This window comes from Ictalurus punctatus, chromosome 9 (genome assembly GCF_001660625.3).
Source record: "Ictalurus punctatus breed USDA103 chromosome 9, Coco_2.0, whole genome shotgun sequence".
Classification (NCBI taxonomy): Eukaryota; Metazoa; Chordata; class Actinopteri; order Siluriformes; family Ictaluridae; genus Ictalurus; species Ictalurus punctatus.
Genome location: NC_030424.2, coordinates 23,688,219 through 23,704,403, shown reverse-complemented (window position 1 = coordinate 23,704,403; position 16,185 = coordinate 23,688,219). Strand labels below are relative to the sequence as shown.

The 16,185-nt window shown below is 41.9% G+C and overlaps 1 protein-coding gene across 3 annotated transcripts in view; it reads left to right on the top strand.

Annotated features, from left to right (window-relative positions):
* The window catches only part of babam2 (BRISC and BRCA1 A complex member 2), a 90,373-nt gene that overhangs the window by 62,557 nt on the left and 11,631 nt on the right, over positions 1 to 16,185 (top strand). For all 3 annotated transcript variants that reach the window (XM_017476532.2, XM_017476533.3, XM_053682449.1), the window contains exon 7: positions 7,457 to 7,566. In XM_017476532.2, coding sequence (XP_017332021.1) covers positions 7,457 to 7,566 — 110 coding nt within the window. The remainder of the gene's footprint in view (positions 1 to 7,456; positions 7,567 to 16,185) is intronic.

The window sequence follows — 16,185 nt, the reverse complement described above, 5'->3', positions numbered from 1 at the left end:
TGCTGATGGTAACACACACACACACACACATACACACACACCCAGAGCTCTAAGCCATGACACTCACATGGTGTCATGACACACAATGGTGTGCTTCGCTGGGATATATGACACACAACACTGAGAAGTCATGCTGCTATTGAACATATCATTCCTTTTACTGTGAAGCATGAAGAAAGAGTAGACAGCAGAGTGAAAGGCCTTAACGCGTCGTTCTAGAGCACTTAAAGGTGTTTGTATTGTTATATAGTGGCCGTACCTGTTTGGTACAACATTCAGTTCATGCTTCTAAAAAATCCTTTATGTCCTAATCCCTGTTTGTATTAAGTGGAGATTTTACAGTTGCTCAATACGTGTCCTCTGTGTGCGCTCTACACTCTGGTGAACTTTTTTTCCCCCCTCTGTAATTGATTGATTGACTGACACCGCTTCGTTTATCTTTCTGTTAGCTTTTTTTTCTTTTTTTTCAGATGTATGCATGCTAACCGTTCACTTTATTAGGAACACCTGTACTCGTGCGTTTCATGCATTTATCCAGGGTTCACGTTCAACATCAGAGTGCAGAAAACGGTTTGAGCCTTGAGCGTTCTGAGACGCTATTCTGAAACGGACGTCGTTTGAGATACTGTAGCCTCAGTGTTAGTTCGAACCAGTCGGACCGAGCTCCTCTGACCTTTTTTCATCAGCAAGGCTTTTTCCGCCTGCAGAATTGCTGCTCACCGGATGAGATTGTTTTGTTTTCGTTGTATTTTTTCACACCGTGCTGTGGAACCTCTACAGATTGTTCCCACAATCCCGCACGAATTCTGAAATACTCAAACCAGCCAGTCTGGCAACAACAACCATGCAACGGTCAAACTCACATAATGTCACTGAAACCCATCCCCCCCTCGCCCATTCTGATGTTTGGTGTAAAACATTAACTGAACGTCTTGATTTGGTGTGATGGGTAGGATATTATGCATTGTGCTGCTGTAATACGATTGGCAGATTGTTCCTAATTAAGTGAGCGTATATCTTTAATTCTTTGACAGCTTGTTCCTGAATCCGTCTGTGTTGCCTCACCTTGTGCTCGGTCTAACACCTGGTGGGTTTTTTTTTTTTTATTGTTGTTGTTGTTGTTTTTTTTTTTTTTTATCCTCCACAACTCACCATTGCGTATCAAGCAGCTGTTGACTGTCCTGTGTGAGTCACTAACAGGTGTTTCATCAGCCATGTCCAGGCAATGATGCTGCTGGCGGGGTGCGTGTGTGTGCATGTTGCGCTTTGTAAACCTCGCCTGAGTTCATAGAAGCGTGTGCATGACTAATTTGGACATCATGGATGTGCGGTGTCATGTGTTTTTTTTCCTTACGAGTGACTGTACGTCTGATTTGCTTTTTATGTTCATACCGTTCATGGGAGTCATTCAGCTCTCCGTCTTCCGCCACATGACTCATAATACAGCCATGGCGTTTTATTAGACTGCGCTCGTTTTATTTTTTTAATACAAACATCCGACAGATTCATTTTCCGTGCTATTCCCACAAGAGCCTTTCCGGTTAATAGAATGTTTAGAGACCCAAGAGCCCACGAAAGCTGTTGTGTAAGCACAGAGCTAATGTATTGACATGCGGTATGTCCATTTTTGTGGTGTGTTCATCATTATTGTTGCATTATTACGAAGCAGTAGGCTTCACCATCCATCCTGACACCTGGTATTGCATCATCCTGCTTTCTGTAAGGTGAGTAAAGCCTAGGAGGCTGCCAAAACAGACAGAGGTGTTACCCTGAAATTCCCATGTGAATTTCATTCCATCACTTGTCATCAACATTTTCTAGCCAGAGTTTGATCTGTTTTTCTAAATATATAGAAACGTCGAGGAAATATATATCCAGGATAAGTGGGGGTAGGGGCAACACTCTGGTGAATTATAATATTCCATGCTTTAGTATTAACTAAAATATGTCTCTTTCATTTCAATTTGAAATGAAATGTTATTAGAAATGTTAAAAAGATATATATATATATATTTAATTATATTCAAATTTCATAATTCCATAAAATGTTTTCTTTCAGTCATGGATGGCAAATGTGTGGTTTTATTGTTGTTGTTGTTGTTGTTTTTTTCACACCATCGAGCTGTAATTAAATGATTATAGCAAACACATATAAGCACTTTACACAAAACAGTGTGCAAAAAAAGGTCCGGGTGATGTATTTCTGTGACTTTAACATTGGCATTGTTGTTGGTACCCGAATGGCTGGTTTGAGTATTTCAGAAACGGCTGACCTCCTGGGATTTTACACAGAAACGTGCAAAGAACAAAAAACATTGAATGATACAGAAACACCTTGTTGATAACAGAGGTATCTCATCTTTCACGAAAAATAAATAAATAAATTGAACCCTGAGATGGATGGGCTACAAGAGCAGAAGGTTCCTACTCCTGTCAGCCAGGAACACGAATCTGAGGCTATCATGGGCACAGACTCATTCAGTACGTTTACATGGACAACAATAATCCGATATTAACCCGATTAAGACGATACTCAGATTAAGAAACTAGCATGTAAACAGTGATTTTTTTAATTACCTTAATTCGAATAAAGTCATACTCGATGTAAACACATCGAATTAAGACATTCCTGTTTTAGTCGCATTATCGATGTGCATTACACATGTAAACACCTTAATCACACTATTAACGTCGTGTGGGAGTTTTCACCGCATTTTGTGATAGGACACGTTCACACACGGCAGTGCTCAACCGTTTTACGGCAAACAGGAGAGCACGGCTGCGTCCGAAACCATGTACTTACCTACTATATAGTAGGTGCAATACATGCATCTCGGCTACTATGTAGACGGTAAGTACACGGTTTGCGACGCAGCCCACGGCTTCAAGCAGTCGTCTATGTGCACGTGTAGCATGACAAATAATTAACCGCACTTGAAGCGTTCGTAAAATTAAAAATAAAAACACCCAAAACTGCATACGGTCCCATAACGAAGACGAACTGTATATCGATACTTGAAATTCTGGAGGGACGTCAGACGGCGTGGCGCGGTGACGTAATGACGTGTGCAGTTAATCGATCTATGTTCTAGAACATGCAAAACGGGAACATGACAGGAGTATTCTAAAAGCGACTCATGTAAACACCTTAATCACGATATTATCTTACTCAGAGTAAGGTCAATAATTAGATTACTGCTGTCCATGTAAACGTGGTCATAGAAACTCGACAGTTGATGATCAGGGGGTTAAATTTTTTTTTTTTCCCCCCAGTCTTCAGCTGTCCAGTTTCAGTGAGTCTATGCCCATAATAACCTCAGATTCCTGTTCCTGGCTGACAGGAGCGTGAACCTTCTGCTCTTGTAGAAACCCATCCATCTCGGGGTTTGATGTGTTGTGCATTCTGACATGCTGTTCTGCTCACCACGGTTGTAAACAGTGTTTATTTCAGCTACTATAGTCTTCCTGTCAGCTCAGACCAGTCTGGTCATTCTCCTTGTACCTGTGAATGATCTACTATAGAAATGATAGCATTTAAGAATGTCCATATTAATATTAATTAAACCTGTGATTAGTCTTGCAACTCATTACTGCCAGAGCTGCTTTTATAGAAAGCGCACAGCTTCCGATCATTCAGATTCGAAACCGCCGTGATCTACAGTAAAATATCTTGTACAACATTCACGGACCTCGGATATTATCGGCATGCTCTATCGACTCTGTACTTAAGCGCTTCCTAGCATGACTAATTGGTCTACCTTGTCCTAATGTGCTCTTTATTATACCTCTATTGTACACCCAAACAACAAAAGTCCATTTGTGCCGCCCGCAGTCTGAATGCATTCTAGATTAATAATTGACTTTCTTTCCTGAGCTCGGGTTTTTGTGTGTGTTTTTGTTTTTGTTTTTGTTTTGTTTTTTGGCCATCCTAGAAAGAGTGCCATAGAAAGAGGAAGAAGCGGAGTCCACCTGTATGAGGTTTTTTTTTTTTCTACTTCGTGCTTTCTGCTTTCTTTCCAAAAACATTTGGACTTATGGTATACTCTGATGTCGTCTTGTGACTTTGACCAAGTCTTGGCTTGAAGACGGCCGTCATGTCTTCATATTGTTATGCCTTATTCCTGGTGTCTTATCCGAGTCAGGGCACACGAGGGACTGACTTAGAGGCATGTCTGCAGAGGCACAAGGGCCATTATATTGGAACAAGTTGTAGTAAGCTAGCTCTCTCTCTCTCTCTCTCTCTCTCTCTCTCTCTCTCTCTCTCTCTCTCTCTCTCTCTGTGTGTTCTCTGCTTCATATTTCTCTCCCAGTCCTCGAGCGAGGGTCATTCAAACAGTCATTACTCATCACTGGACTCTTCATTAGTCCTTTTTGCACTTTGTCAGAATGCCTGTGGACTGGACAGAGGTGCATTCTAATGAGTGACCTTTTTATTCATATTTAAGATGAAACATTTAGCCTAAAGTGTAAATAAGAATGCATGTTTGTGTGTGTGTGTTTATATATATATATATATATATATTTTAATACATGTGCAACTTTGCATGAAATTGATTATAATGGTAAACGTTGGCCATATCAATGTCTTTAAGGAAAGTTTGACCCTGAAGCACTATGTCCAAAAGTTTTTGGACACCTGAGCCTCGCACCCCAATGTGCATTTTGGACATCCCATTTCAGATTTAGTGCCCACTTTGCCCTTGTTAGGTGTCAAATTAACGAGAAATTGGAATTAGTAGTAGTGGAGACATTGCAGAAGTTGGACTCGGAATTCCAGAATGCAATGATGCTGTCCGTAGTAGTTACCCTGTGTAACATCCGAAACCCGGTTTGGCTAGTTTGTGATGTAGGAGATTACAGATGCGATGGCAGTGACGGTGGTATTAACATGAAAGTTGAAGCTTTGGAAGCTTATCCTGAACAGGGCGGTGGGGAGCCGGGAGCCTGGAGAATATCCCTGGGAATTCGGGGCACAAGTCGGGGGACACCCTGGACGGGGTGCAGGGGCGCAATCACACACGTTCACACGCTATGGACAATTTGAAAATGCTAGTAAGCTTACAGCGCAAGTCTTTGGACTGTGGGAGGAAACCGGAGTACCGGGATGAAACCCCCAAAGCACGGGGAGAACACACGAGCTCCACGTGAGGTAAATGTGCTCCACTGTGCCCCCATATTATTCTTGTATTATACTTTAGCCTTCAACCATAAACTTTCATTCAGTAATATCCGTTGCACATCAATCCACCGCACTTCCTGTCTGACTACTCCTTGCAAAACGGTCAGAAGATACACTCTGTCCATGCTATCAGACAACCCTGAATGGAAATGCACACAGTAAATGAAAGCCCTCTTATTCACAGCTGTAAGATATTGATGTTTGCACAGCAGCGTCAGCAGTGACTTGTCTCGCTACTGTGGACAGAAATAAGATCAACCACTAGTCTCATTTTCTACTATTTTATGAAACGTAATTCCAGCTCTGATCTTGTTCCAGTGATCTATTTTTGGAGTATTTGCCAATCATGGCAGAATCGTTTCAACAACATGATCATCTCTTTTTTACGTCCATCACCAACTTAACTCGCAAAGCATTTTCAGAAAAACTCCTTTTCCAAATTCTGGTCGCGTTCCAGCTTTTACACTACGGATGGGGCGCGCCGATGCACTGAAGTGAACTAATTTAATTAAGCAACACATTGGGCCATAGACGCTCCTTTTCTCAATGTTCTCCTGCGTGCCGAGCGGGAAGAGATGGGTAATGAGGCTTGCACTTTTGACATTTCATTCATGTTACTTTCACACACATTTACACACTCACTGTCAGAGTCTCATAAGATTCCTCCTTACATATGAAGATGCTACATTTGAAATTCAGTTTGTTACATGGATGTGTTCTCTAGTGTGTCAGTTCTTATTTTTCATTACAATGTACATACCTACTTCTTTATGTATGTCACATGGGATCAAATGAAATGCCTTTTATACCTGGCATGCAATGCACAGTTTAGGTTCTGTTTTTTTTGTTGTTGTTGTTATATAGGATATCTAAGGATTTGGACCTAATACGTCCGTTGTAAACTGTCAGCCACACATCATTTGTCTGCAGGTTACCTTGAAAGTAATGTGTTTTCATTTTATTTCCTCCCCCACACAGAATTTCAGTACCGTTTCCGTTCTTTCAGCATATTACAAAGGCATGCAAATGTAGTGAGAACACCCTCAGCAATAGATTCCAGTAATAAGATCGTTGCACATGAAATCCTTCAGCACGTTGTTCGATGTTCTCTGAACCTGAATTTCCAGTAGCTATTCAGTTTCCTTATGACCACTCAGGATTTATTTACGCAAGCTTTATACAAACTGGCAGATATTGGAGATTCAGTGGCGTGCTCTGCTTTGACCTTCCTTAATACTAATGTTGATTTCTATATTAACGTGTTCTGTTTTGAAAGGTAAAAGTCTTTTTATGCACCGAAGTCTTACCCGTTGTTATGAATGGCTAAGGGAATTTGGCCAGTGTGTTATCTCATATGTATACCCCTGTGAAACAGGAAATCCTAGTTGAACAATTTCCTGTTCCTAGTCACCCATTTGTACTAGAAAAATAATCTAAAATATCAATGGGAATATAGTTGAAATATATTTTCCTCATGAATTCATAGGGGTGCCAATAATTGTTGCACACCTATATTTAACAAAGATTTTTATTTTATTTTATTTTATTTTGCAATTGTTTGATATCCATGAGTGAAGAGCATTTTTGTGAATTTTTTAAATAAAAGTTCAGAAGGTTAAACAATAAAGACAAATTTTCACAGCCTTCTTTGCTCATTTTTGCCAAGAGTGCCAATATTTGTGGAGGGCACTGTATGCTAAGAAAATAAGCTGAGACTATATAAATAAATGTAGGATGTCTTTTTTTGTTGTTGTTTTTTTGTCATCTTGTTAACTAGATCATTTCAGAATGCTCCCGAGTGAATTAGATTAATTACTGGATTAGCTATGCAGCTAAATCCAAGCAATATGGCTCGCTTATGAAGAGCATCAGAGGCTGGTGTGATTCTTCTGTCTTTAATCCAGAACGTTTTGTCACTCTTTGGGTCTTGTAGCTGCTAACGTGCAGCCCTGCGTATTACATGGCAGGCAGTAATTATGCCAAATGGATAGGTTCAAACCAACTGAAAGTCATTTGATTAGAGCGCAGGGTCTCGTGCGATAACGATGCTCCAGCAGGGTCTAGCTGTACAACAGTCAGAACTCATCTGCCGCCTCTACAGGCTCTTCTGACACCATTCGAGAGAAACAGGTGTGAATGATGATGTTACATCACCTCCAGATGTAAAATCAGCTCGGCGCAAGTCACACTGATACATAACTGGGGTTTTTCTCCCTTCTTTTTCTTAATGGTCTGTTTGCACATTATCCCATGTTTTTAACGCGCTGTGTTTTTCAGGACACGGCTCTGGACCCGGGAGAAGATGTCGCTCTGTTGTCTGTTAGTTTTGAAGACGCTGAGGCTACTCAGGTCTTCCCTAAACTCTTCTTATCACCCAGCATAGAGCAGTAAGTATCTCCAAAACATAACCATTTTGTTACAGTCGACCCCAAAATTATTGGCACCCCTCATAGACCCATCTGCAATACATCATCTTTTGTACTTTTATTTATTTATTTATTTATTTATTTATTTATTTATATTAGTATGACGATCCCTATGATGAAAGAAGCCATTGGGTTTTGTGTGTGCAACCGAATATTTGATGAATAAGCAACAATAGACTTCCTGAAGACCGGGAATGATTTTAATCCGATGTGATTATTTTCAAAGATGCCATTTTGTTTGCATTTATTTAGAATATTCCTTAAAAGTGTTAGTAATTTTGCTATGTTTTTTTGAGAGAATCTATTATTATGTAAATAGAAATGAAATGGAAGTTAGAGGAAGAGTAAGTGAACATTGAAAATTTGAACCATTGTGTGTAACAGTTGTTGTATACAGTTATTTTTGCCAGTTCTGTTATAGGGTGGCAATAATTTTTGAGTGAATTTTTGAGTTTATAATACTACACATCTATGTGTGTGTGTGTGTATATGTATACAGTGAGGGGAAAAAAGTATTTGATCCCCTGCTGATTTTGTACGTTTGCCCACTGACAAAAGAAATGATCAGTCTATAATTTTAATGGTAGATTTATTTGAACAGTGAGAGACAGAATAACAACAAAAAAATCCAGAAAAACGCATGTCAAAAATGTTATAAATTGATTTGCATTTTAATGAGGGAAATAAGTATTTGACCCCTCTGCAAAACATGACTTAGTACTTGGTTTAAAAACCCTTGTTGGCAATCACAGAGGTCAGACGTTTCTTGTAGTTGGCCAACAGGTTTGCACACATCTCAGGAGGGATTTTGTCCCACTCCTCTTTGCAGATCTTCTCCAAGTCATTAAGGTTTCGAGGCTGACGTTTGGCAACTCGAACCTTCAGCTCCCTCCACAGATTTTCTATGGGATTAAGGTCTGGAGACTGGTTAGGCCACTCCAGGACCTTAATGTGCTTCTTCTTGAGCCACTCCTCTGTTGCCTTGGCCGTGTGTTTTGGGTCATTGTCATGCTGGAATACCCATCCACGACCCATTTTCAATGCCCTGTCTGAGGGAAGGAGGTTTTCACCCAAGATTTGACGGTACATGGCCCCGTCCATCGTCCCTTTGATGCGGTGAAGTTGTCCTGCCCCCTTAGCAGAAAAAAAACCCCAAAGCATAATGTTTCCACCTCCATGTTTGACGGTGGGGATGGTGTTCCAGGGGTCATAGGCAGCATTCATCCTCCTCCAAACACGGCGAGTTGAGTTGATGCCAAAGAACTCCATTTTGGTCTCATCTGACCACAACACTTTCACCCAGTTGTCCTCTGAATCATTCAGATGTTCATTGGCAAACATCAGACGGGCATGTATATGTGCTTTCTTGAGCAGCGGACTTTGCGCGCGCTGCAGGATTTCAGTCCTTCACGGCGTACTGTGTTACCAATTGTTTTCTTGGTGACTATGGTCCCAGCTGCCTTGAGATCATTGACAAGATCCTCCCGTGTAGTTCTGGGCTGATTCCTCACTGTTCTCATGATCAATGCAACTCCATGAGGTGAGATCTTGCATGGAGCCCCAGGCCGAGGGAGACTGACAGTTCTTTTGTGCTTCTTCCATTTGCGAATAATCGCACCAACTGTTGTCCCCTTCTCACCAAGCTGCTTGGCAATGGTCTTGTAGCCTATTCCAGACTTGTGTAGGTCTACAATCTTGTCCCTGATATCCTTGGAGAGCTCTTTGTTCTTGGCCATGGTGGAGAGTTTGGAATCTGATTGATTGATTGCTTCTGTGGACAGGTGTCTTTTATACAGGTAACAAACTGATATTAGGAGCACTCCCTTTGAGTGTGCTCCTAATCTCAGCTCGTTACCTGTATAAAAGACACCTGGGAGCCAGAAATCTTTCTGATTGAGAGGGGGTCAAATACTTATTTCCCTCATTAAAATGCAAATTAATTTATAAAATTTTTGACATGCGTTTTTCTGGATTTTTTTGTTGTTATTCTGTCTCTCACTGTTCAAATACAACTACCATTAAAATTATAGACTGATCATTTCTTTGTCAGTGGGCAAACGTACAAAATCAGCAGGGGATCAAATACTTTTTTCCCTCACTGTATGTATATATATATATATATATATATATATATATATATATATATATATATATATATATATATATATTGGTGCATGTCAAGCAGGATTTTATATATTTTATCACTGTTCCCTCTTCGTCCATCTCCCTCTTTTCTGCCACCTAATTAGTTCCTGTAGCTCAGTTTTTTTCCTTTTGAATTCATGCACACACACACACACACACACGATTATATATATACTTGGAAACATGATGTTGTTTTTCCTTGATGGCTACTCATACACAGACCTTATGGAAAGATGAGTTTCCACAAAACGGCCTTCCGCTGATATTTCAGAGATGCACAAACAAGGTCCATGACACACCTTATCTAACTGTCGAATTCATAAATACCATAAGACAGAAGAACTGCTTCTTCTGCTATTTACTTCCCTAAAATAAGGAAAAATTGGGAAGTTATTAGGGGTACACGCATGTGTGTGTGTGCGCAGATGTACTTGTACACCCATGCACGTACATATGATTGAGTCTGAGTCATTATATGTGTGTGTGTGTGTGTGTGTGTGTGTGTGTGTGTGTGTGTGTGTGTGCACGCACAAGAGGTTATGCAGTAGAATTAAGCATGATTATGAGAGCATTCTTTCCATTTGTTGAGCCTCAGTGGTTTGTTGGTTATTGTGGAATAATTTGTTTGGTGTGTGATCATTAGAGTCACTCAGTCATGAGTGTGTAAAGCTGTGACCCTTTAAAGTGCACATCTGGCCTTTCTGAGCTGAGATCTAACATCATCTGATGATGCCACTGATCCTCTTAGGCATCATTGTTTCCGAAGAAACACAGCAACTTGCAGCATAAATTATTCCAATTCAGTATTTCTTATGTAAGGGTTCAATCCAATTAAATAAATGATGTATAAATTATGACATTGGTGCCAGAAAAAGACTTGTTCGCCATCTCTGTATGCCATCTGCTGTGGGTGGACCAACCACAAGGTCACCCTGCTGCAGAAAAGAAACTTCATCATGTCTTAACAACAGGCAGATCTCTCTAGGCAAGGTCTGCTAATGTCCGCCTGTAGGCGAGATTTATTTCTCTGTACATTTTCCCTATTCAGTCTCTCTCGAAGCCACCCTTGATCTACTCAGACATGCCTAGTGAGAGGACGTGCCCGTTCTTTCCGCTCGCTGGCTCTCCGGCCATGTCAGCTTCTATCTGTCACAGGTTCTTTCCCCTCACTATACTGCATTGTGGGAGTTTTAATAATGTGCTCTTGCCCTTGCGCTCGTACATTAACGGCCTGGGCTCGACTGAGTGAGGGAAAGGGATGGGTAGGAGTGGATGTTTTTGTTGGATTGCATGAGTGTGTGGGTTGGCGGGTGTGTTTCGCAGACTGAGCGAGGGGATTATAATAAGGTTGAAAACACAGGGCTTGTAAGGACAAACCTGATCCTGAACAATGCCATTTAAAATGACATTTAGATCGGGTTGTCTTACGATGTTTTACATGCACACATACAACGATCAGGCATAACATTCAAACCACTGACAGGTGACGTGAGTAACATTGATTATCTCGTTACAGTGGCACCTGTCAAGGGGTGGGATTTATTAGGCAGTAAGTGAACAGTCAGTTGTCGAAGTTGATGTGTTGGAAGCAGGAGAAATGGGCAAGCGTAAGGATCTGAGCAACTTCCAAGGGCCAAATTGTGATGGCTGGATGACTGGGTCAGAGCTTCTCCACAACAGCAGGTCTTGTGGGGTGTTCCCGGTATGCAGTGGTTAGTACCTACCAAAAGTGGTCCAAGGAAGGACAACCAGTGAACCGGCGACAGGGTCATGGATGCCCAAGACTCATTGATGCACATGGAAAGCAAAGTCTAGCCCGTCTGGTCCGATCCCACAGAAGAGCTACTGTAGCACAAACTGCTGAAAAAGTTCAAGCTGGCTCTGATAGAAAAGTGTCGGAACTCACAGTGCATCAGAGCTTGCTGCATGGCCGCAGATCGGTCAGAGTGCCCTTGCTGACCCCTGTCCACCACCAAAAGTGCTTACAATGAGCAGGTGAACATCAGAACTGGACCATTGAGCAATGGTGGAGAGTGTGGCCTGGCGAATCACATTTTCTTTTACATCACGTGGACGGCCGGGTGCGTGTGCGTCACTTACCTGAGGAAGAGATGGCACCAGGATGTATTATGGGAAGAAAGCAAACCGGCAGGGGCAGTGTGGTCCTCTGGGCAGTGTTCTGCTGGGTAACCTTGGGTGCTGGCATTCAAGTGGATGCTACTTTGACATGTACCACCTACTGTATCTAAACATTGTTGCAGACCAAGTACACGCCTTCATGGCAAGGGTATTCCCTAATGGCAGTGGCCTCTTTCAGCAGTATAATGCGCCCTGCCACACTGCAATGACAAAGAGCTCACTGTATTGACTTGACCCCCAAATCCTCCAGATCTCAATCCGATCACACATCTGTGCAATGTTCTGAACAAACAAGTCCGATTCATGGAGGCCCACCTTCACAACTTACAGGACTTAAAGGATCTACTGATAACATCTCGGTGCCCGATACCACAGCACACCTTCAGAGTCCATGCCTCTATGGGTCAGAGCTGTTTTGACAGCACACTGAGGACCTACACAATATTAGGCAGGTGGTTTTAATGTTATAAAAACGGAGTTACGTCAATATTTACACAGGGGAAGTTACGCGTGTTCAGAGTCTGGCATTCAGATGATGCAAATCACTTGCGTGTAGTTCACGTCCCCAAGACGGGGTTTTCTATCATTTACAGCCAAAACATTAATTTCAGGGTGACCTATGGTGGGTACATCAAAATATCAGACAGTGGCTCTGGTTTTAATATGCCCAAGTAAAATGGGTTTAAGTCTAAGGTTAGAATCTCATGTCATTGAGATACGCCTCTGTTTTTCTCAAACTCCACCCCAACTCTCAGGTAATTTCAGTATTAAATCCTCACTATGTGCGCTTAACTCAGCTCTGGTGCTTTTCAGAGTAGCTGTGATTTTGAGTTTGCATTTGCACAGGATGTCTCTTCTGAACAGTAAAAGGAGGCAGGGAGAGGAGCCGGATCGCCGTCGGCAACGCTCGGTTTTATTCCCAGACGATGTGCGGCTTGTGTAGCCTCAGCCAAGACGAGCTGTCCCTGTGTTTATGCCTTAAAAAACTCGGCACATCTAAAGAACTCCGTGCTCCATTTCAGAGCTGCCCTAAAGGCTGATGCTGAACACATCGCCTGCAGTCAGAGAGCCAGCCAACCCCTCTGGATCAGGCACAAAGAAAGACAAAGAGAGTGAGTGGGACTTGAAAGAGAAAAGCCAAGAGAAAGGTCTCTCTCAGCCACCTCAAGTGAGGCGAACACACAAACCGCATAGGAATCCCGCTCTTTCTCTCCGCGTCTCTCGGCTTTCTGTATCTTTTTCCAACCCGTTCTCTCCAGCTCTCAAAAGGCCTCGCAAACCCGAGCCGCACACATCCGCGTTTACCCGCCGAACCTTTCACACTTCAAACATCAGCAGTGCCGCAGCGATCGCTGTTCTGCGCGCCCACACACTCGGCTCTGTTATTATTAGAGTGAGGCTCTCGCTGTTTCATGGTGGACTCCGCATCTCTCTGTTCGAACTGCGATGCTGACAGATTGAGAGACCGACTCCTACACACGCTTATGGGTTGATAAAGAGCCGAAGATATTTGCAGATGTCTGTTTCACTCTTTGTATCTGTTCGAGAGACAGGCTGTTCGCTTTGAGAGCATTATGTTCAGGAGGAGAGCGTTTTGCTTTACTGTGTGCCAGGTGTGCACGTTTGTTGTGTTGTGCACCAGCCCTGCTTCGCAGTCGAGCACCGGACATGCTCTGTTATATAAAAGAATAGTGTGGGCACCATTTCTGCCTCCATCCCTGTGGGGAAAAGAATTTTATTTATTTATTTTTTTGCGGAATCAGAGTTATGTTTGTACACAAACATTTGCTTAGGTTATGTCTCCTACAGTGGCCAGGTCAGCCACATAATTCAGTTGAAATGATTTATAGTCGTATAGCGGTTTAACAGTAGACTCTGTCACAGAGCAGAGTTACAGAACCACTGGACAGTTGAAGATTGGAAAACGACCAGGTGACATTTTTTTCAAATCGTCAACTGTCCAGTTTCGGTGACTGGGTGCCCACCGTAACCTCAGATTCCTGCCTGACAGGAGTGGAATCCGGTGTGACCTTGTGCTGTTGTAAGATCATATAAAATGTACCTTTTTATTGACCTCCCATAGGGGAAGCTCAAGATACAAGATTGTAGCCCATTCGCCTCAAGATTCGACGTGTTGTGATTCCTGAGATGCTTTTCAGCTCACCACGATTGTAAAGAGTGATTATTTGAGTTACGGTAAATGGTCTGCACTTATATAGCGCTTTTACCCGAAGCGCTTTACCCCGGCCACTTCGGTATGTGGAGTCACGTGGGCCGGGAATCGAACCACCAACCCTACGATTAGTGGACAACCCGCTCTACCACCTGAGCCACACCTGTCAGCTCAAGCCAATTTCCTTTAAACTCGCTCATCCTGCCTCTCGCGCCATTATCCGAAAGGTAAACTAGACCATGAAGTGTGTGAAATTCCCAGAAAATCAGCCGTTTCAACAGTCAAACAACCGGCACAAACAGCAGTCGAAGTCACTATCGTGTTGTGACTCGCTGAGAAGACATGAAGAAACCTTGTGAGGAACCAGGCTCAAAAGGGAACCCATCCTCTTCTATGCGACACCAGATAGTGGGATTAGAAATATACAGTAGTGTTGAAAGGATGTTGTGAATATTTAAGTTTAAAATGTATTTAATTCGCCGATATACATGTTAAAAATCTACTCTCATACATTTCTCTGCATGCTCGTCGATCTGATGTTATGTATTTGAGCAGGCCTATGTCCTTATGAAGACATCAGTAAAGCATCGCAACATGTCTCCATGGAGATCTGAGCTCTATTGTCGGTGTTACACAGTTCTTTGTTATTACGGTTCTCTTCCCCCCACCCCACTTTGTCCAGCTTAGTCTCTTCTCGCATCTCTTCCATTCATCTCCTTCTGACATGATTATGAAGGCCAAAGGAGTTATGATAGACAAGCATTCAGAAAGCTAGAAGCCTATACTTTGACAGTTGAATAACGTTCGGCAGTGAGCGACGTTCCCGATAATTTCCCATTTCCGCTTTTATTTTATGAATAGCGTGTCTGTGCAGTAAGCACTTTATAGGGTTGATAGACACGGGTGACATTTGCATGCGTGTAATTGCTCTCCATCTGCTTTAGGTTATTTCACTGATGGCTGGTTGTTTTATCTGTGAAACACATTCTTGATCTAAGCCCTAATGACAGCACTTGCAAAGCTGCGCCAAGGTATTAGCGACACTTAAAGGTGAAGAGCTCATTCTTCGTATGTAGGAGGGTGATGCATTTTCATTTGCAAATCTTAATCTCATCTTATTTGTTCTTCCTGAATATAAAATTGGAACTTTTATTGTTTTCCCCCCTCTGTGTTTTATGTACATTACCAAAATGGCATGACACACTCAAATGAATAGTGAAGAGACAATCCTATTATGTATTAACTGGTAATGAAATCCTCCTCTTCTCTTTATCCACCACCCCCCTTTCTTAATCTGGGAAATCGAATCACACTTTGCATGAACCCTTGTGTCATCCTATGTCAGTTCATGATAAAGTCCTGCATTGTGGAGGAAGTAGGAGTTGCTCAGGTCATGTCCGATCCTGGATTCTTTCTGCGCTCTACTGCTTGTCTCTTTTACATTCCTCTCATTTTTAACCTCTTACTTATTAGACTTAGACCGATTATTCGTCTTATACCGCAACAGTTTTCTAACCATTACAAGTGTTTATGCCTTCACCACTAGGCAGGTCGTCCGTCCATTCGTCCGTCTGAGAATGTTTTTCTTAGCACAACGCGTCAAGAATGAGCAGATGAACAGTTGTAGGACTTGTATGAAATGATCATTATTGTAACCAGCAGATGAACTGATTAGATTCTGGAATTGATGCAAACAGAATCAAGGTCAAATATCTGGCATAGTTTTTCTTCAGTAGCTTCTTTCCTGTTTGAAACGTTGTAAGAGTGTACAAATGTGGAACAAGACGTACTAGTCTTTGAGTTCTTCTTGTTTATTTATTGAATAAGGACATGTCATTCTTTATTTTTGTCTATTATATTATTTTTTTCAGTTGTGAATTCATTGTGAAACAGGTTAGTTCCTATTAGCATTTACATTATAACAGCCATAAACAGTTGTTCCTTCAACAGATTCTCTCTCTTAAAGGTAATTTAAAAAAATACTAATAATTTCATTACACTGTTTGTAAGATTACAGAAAAACCACAGTGTCTTCTGTCCTAAAGACATTTCCATGTCAGAAAACCTAAAGTTACAGCTTTACCTCTGACTGTTACAAAATACTGATACGGGAGCCTCCTTCC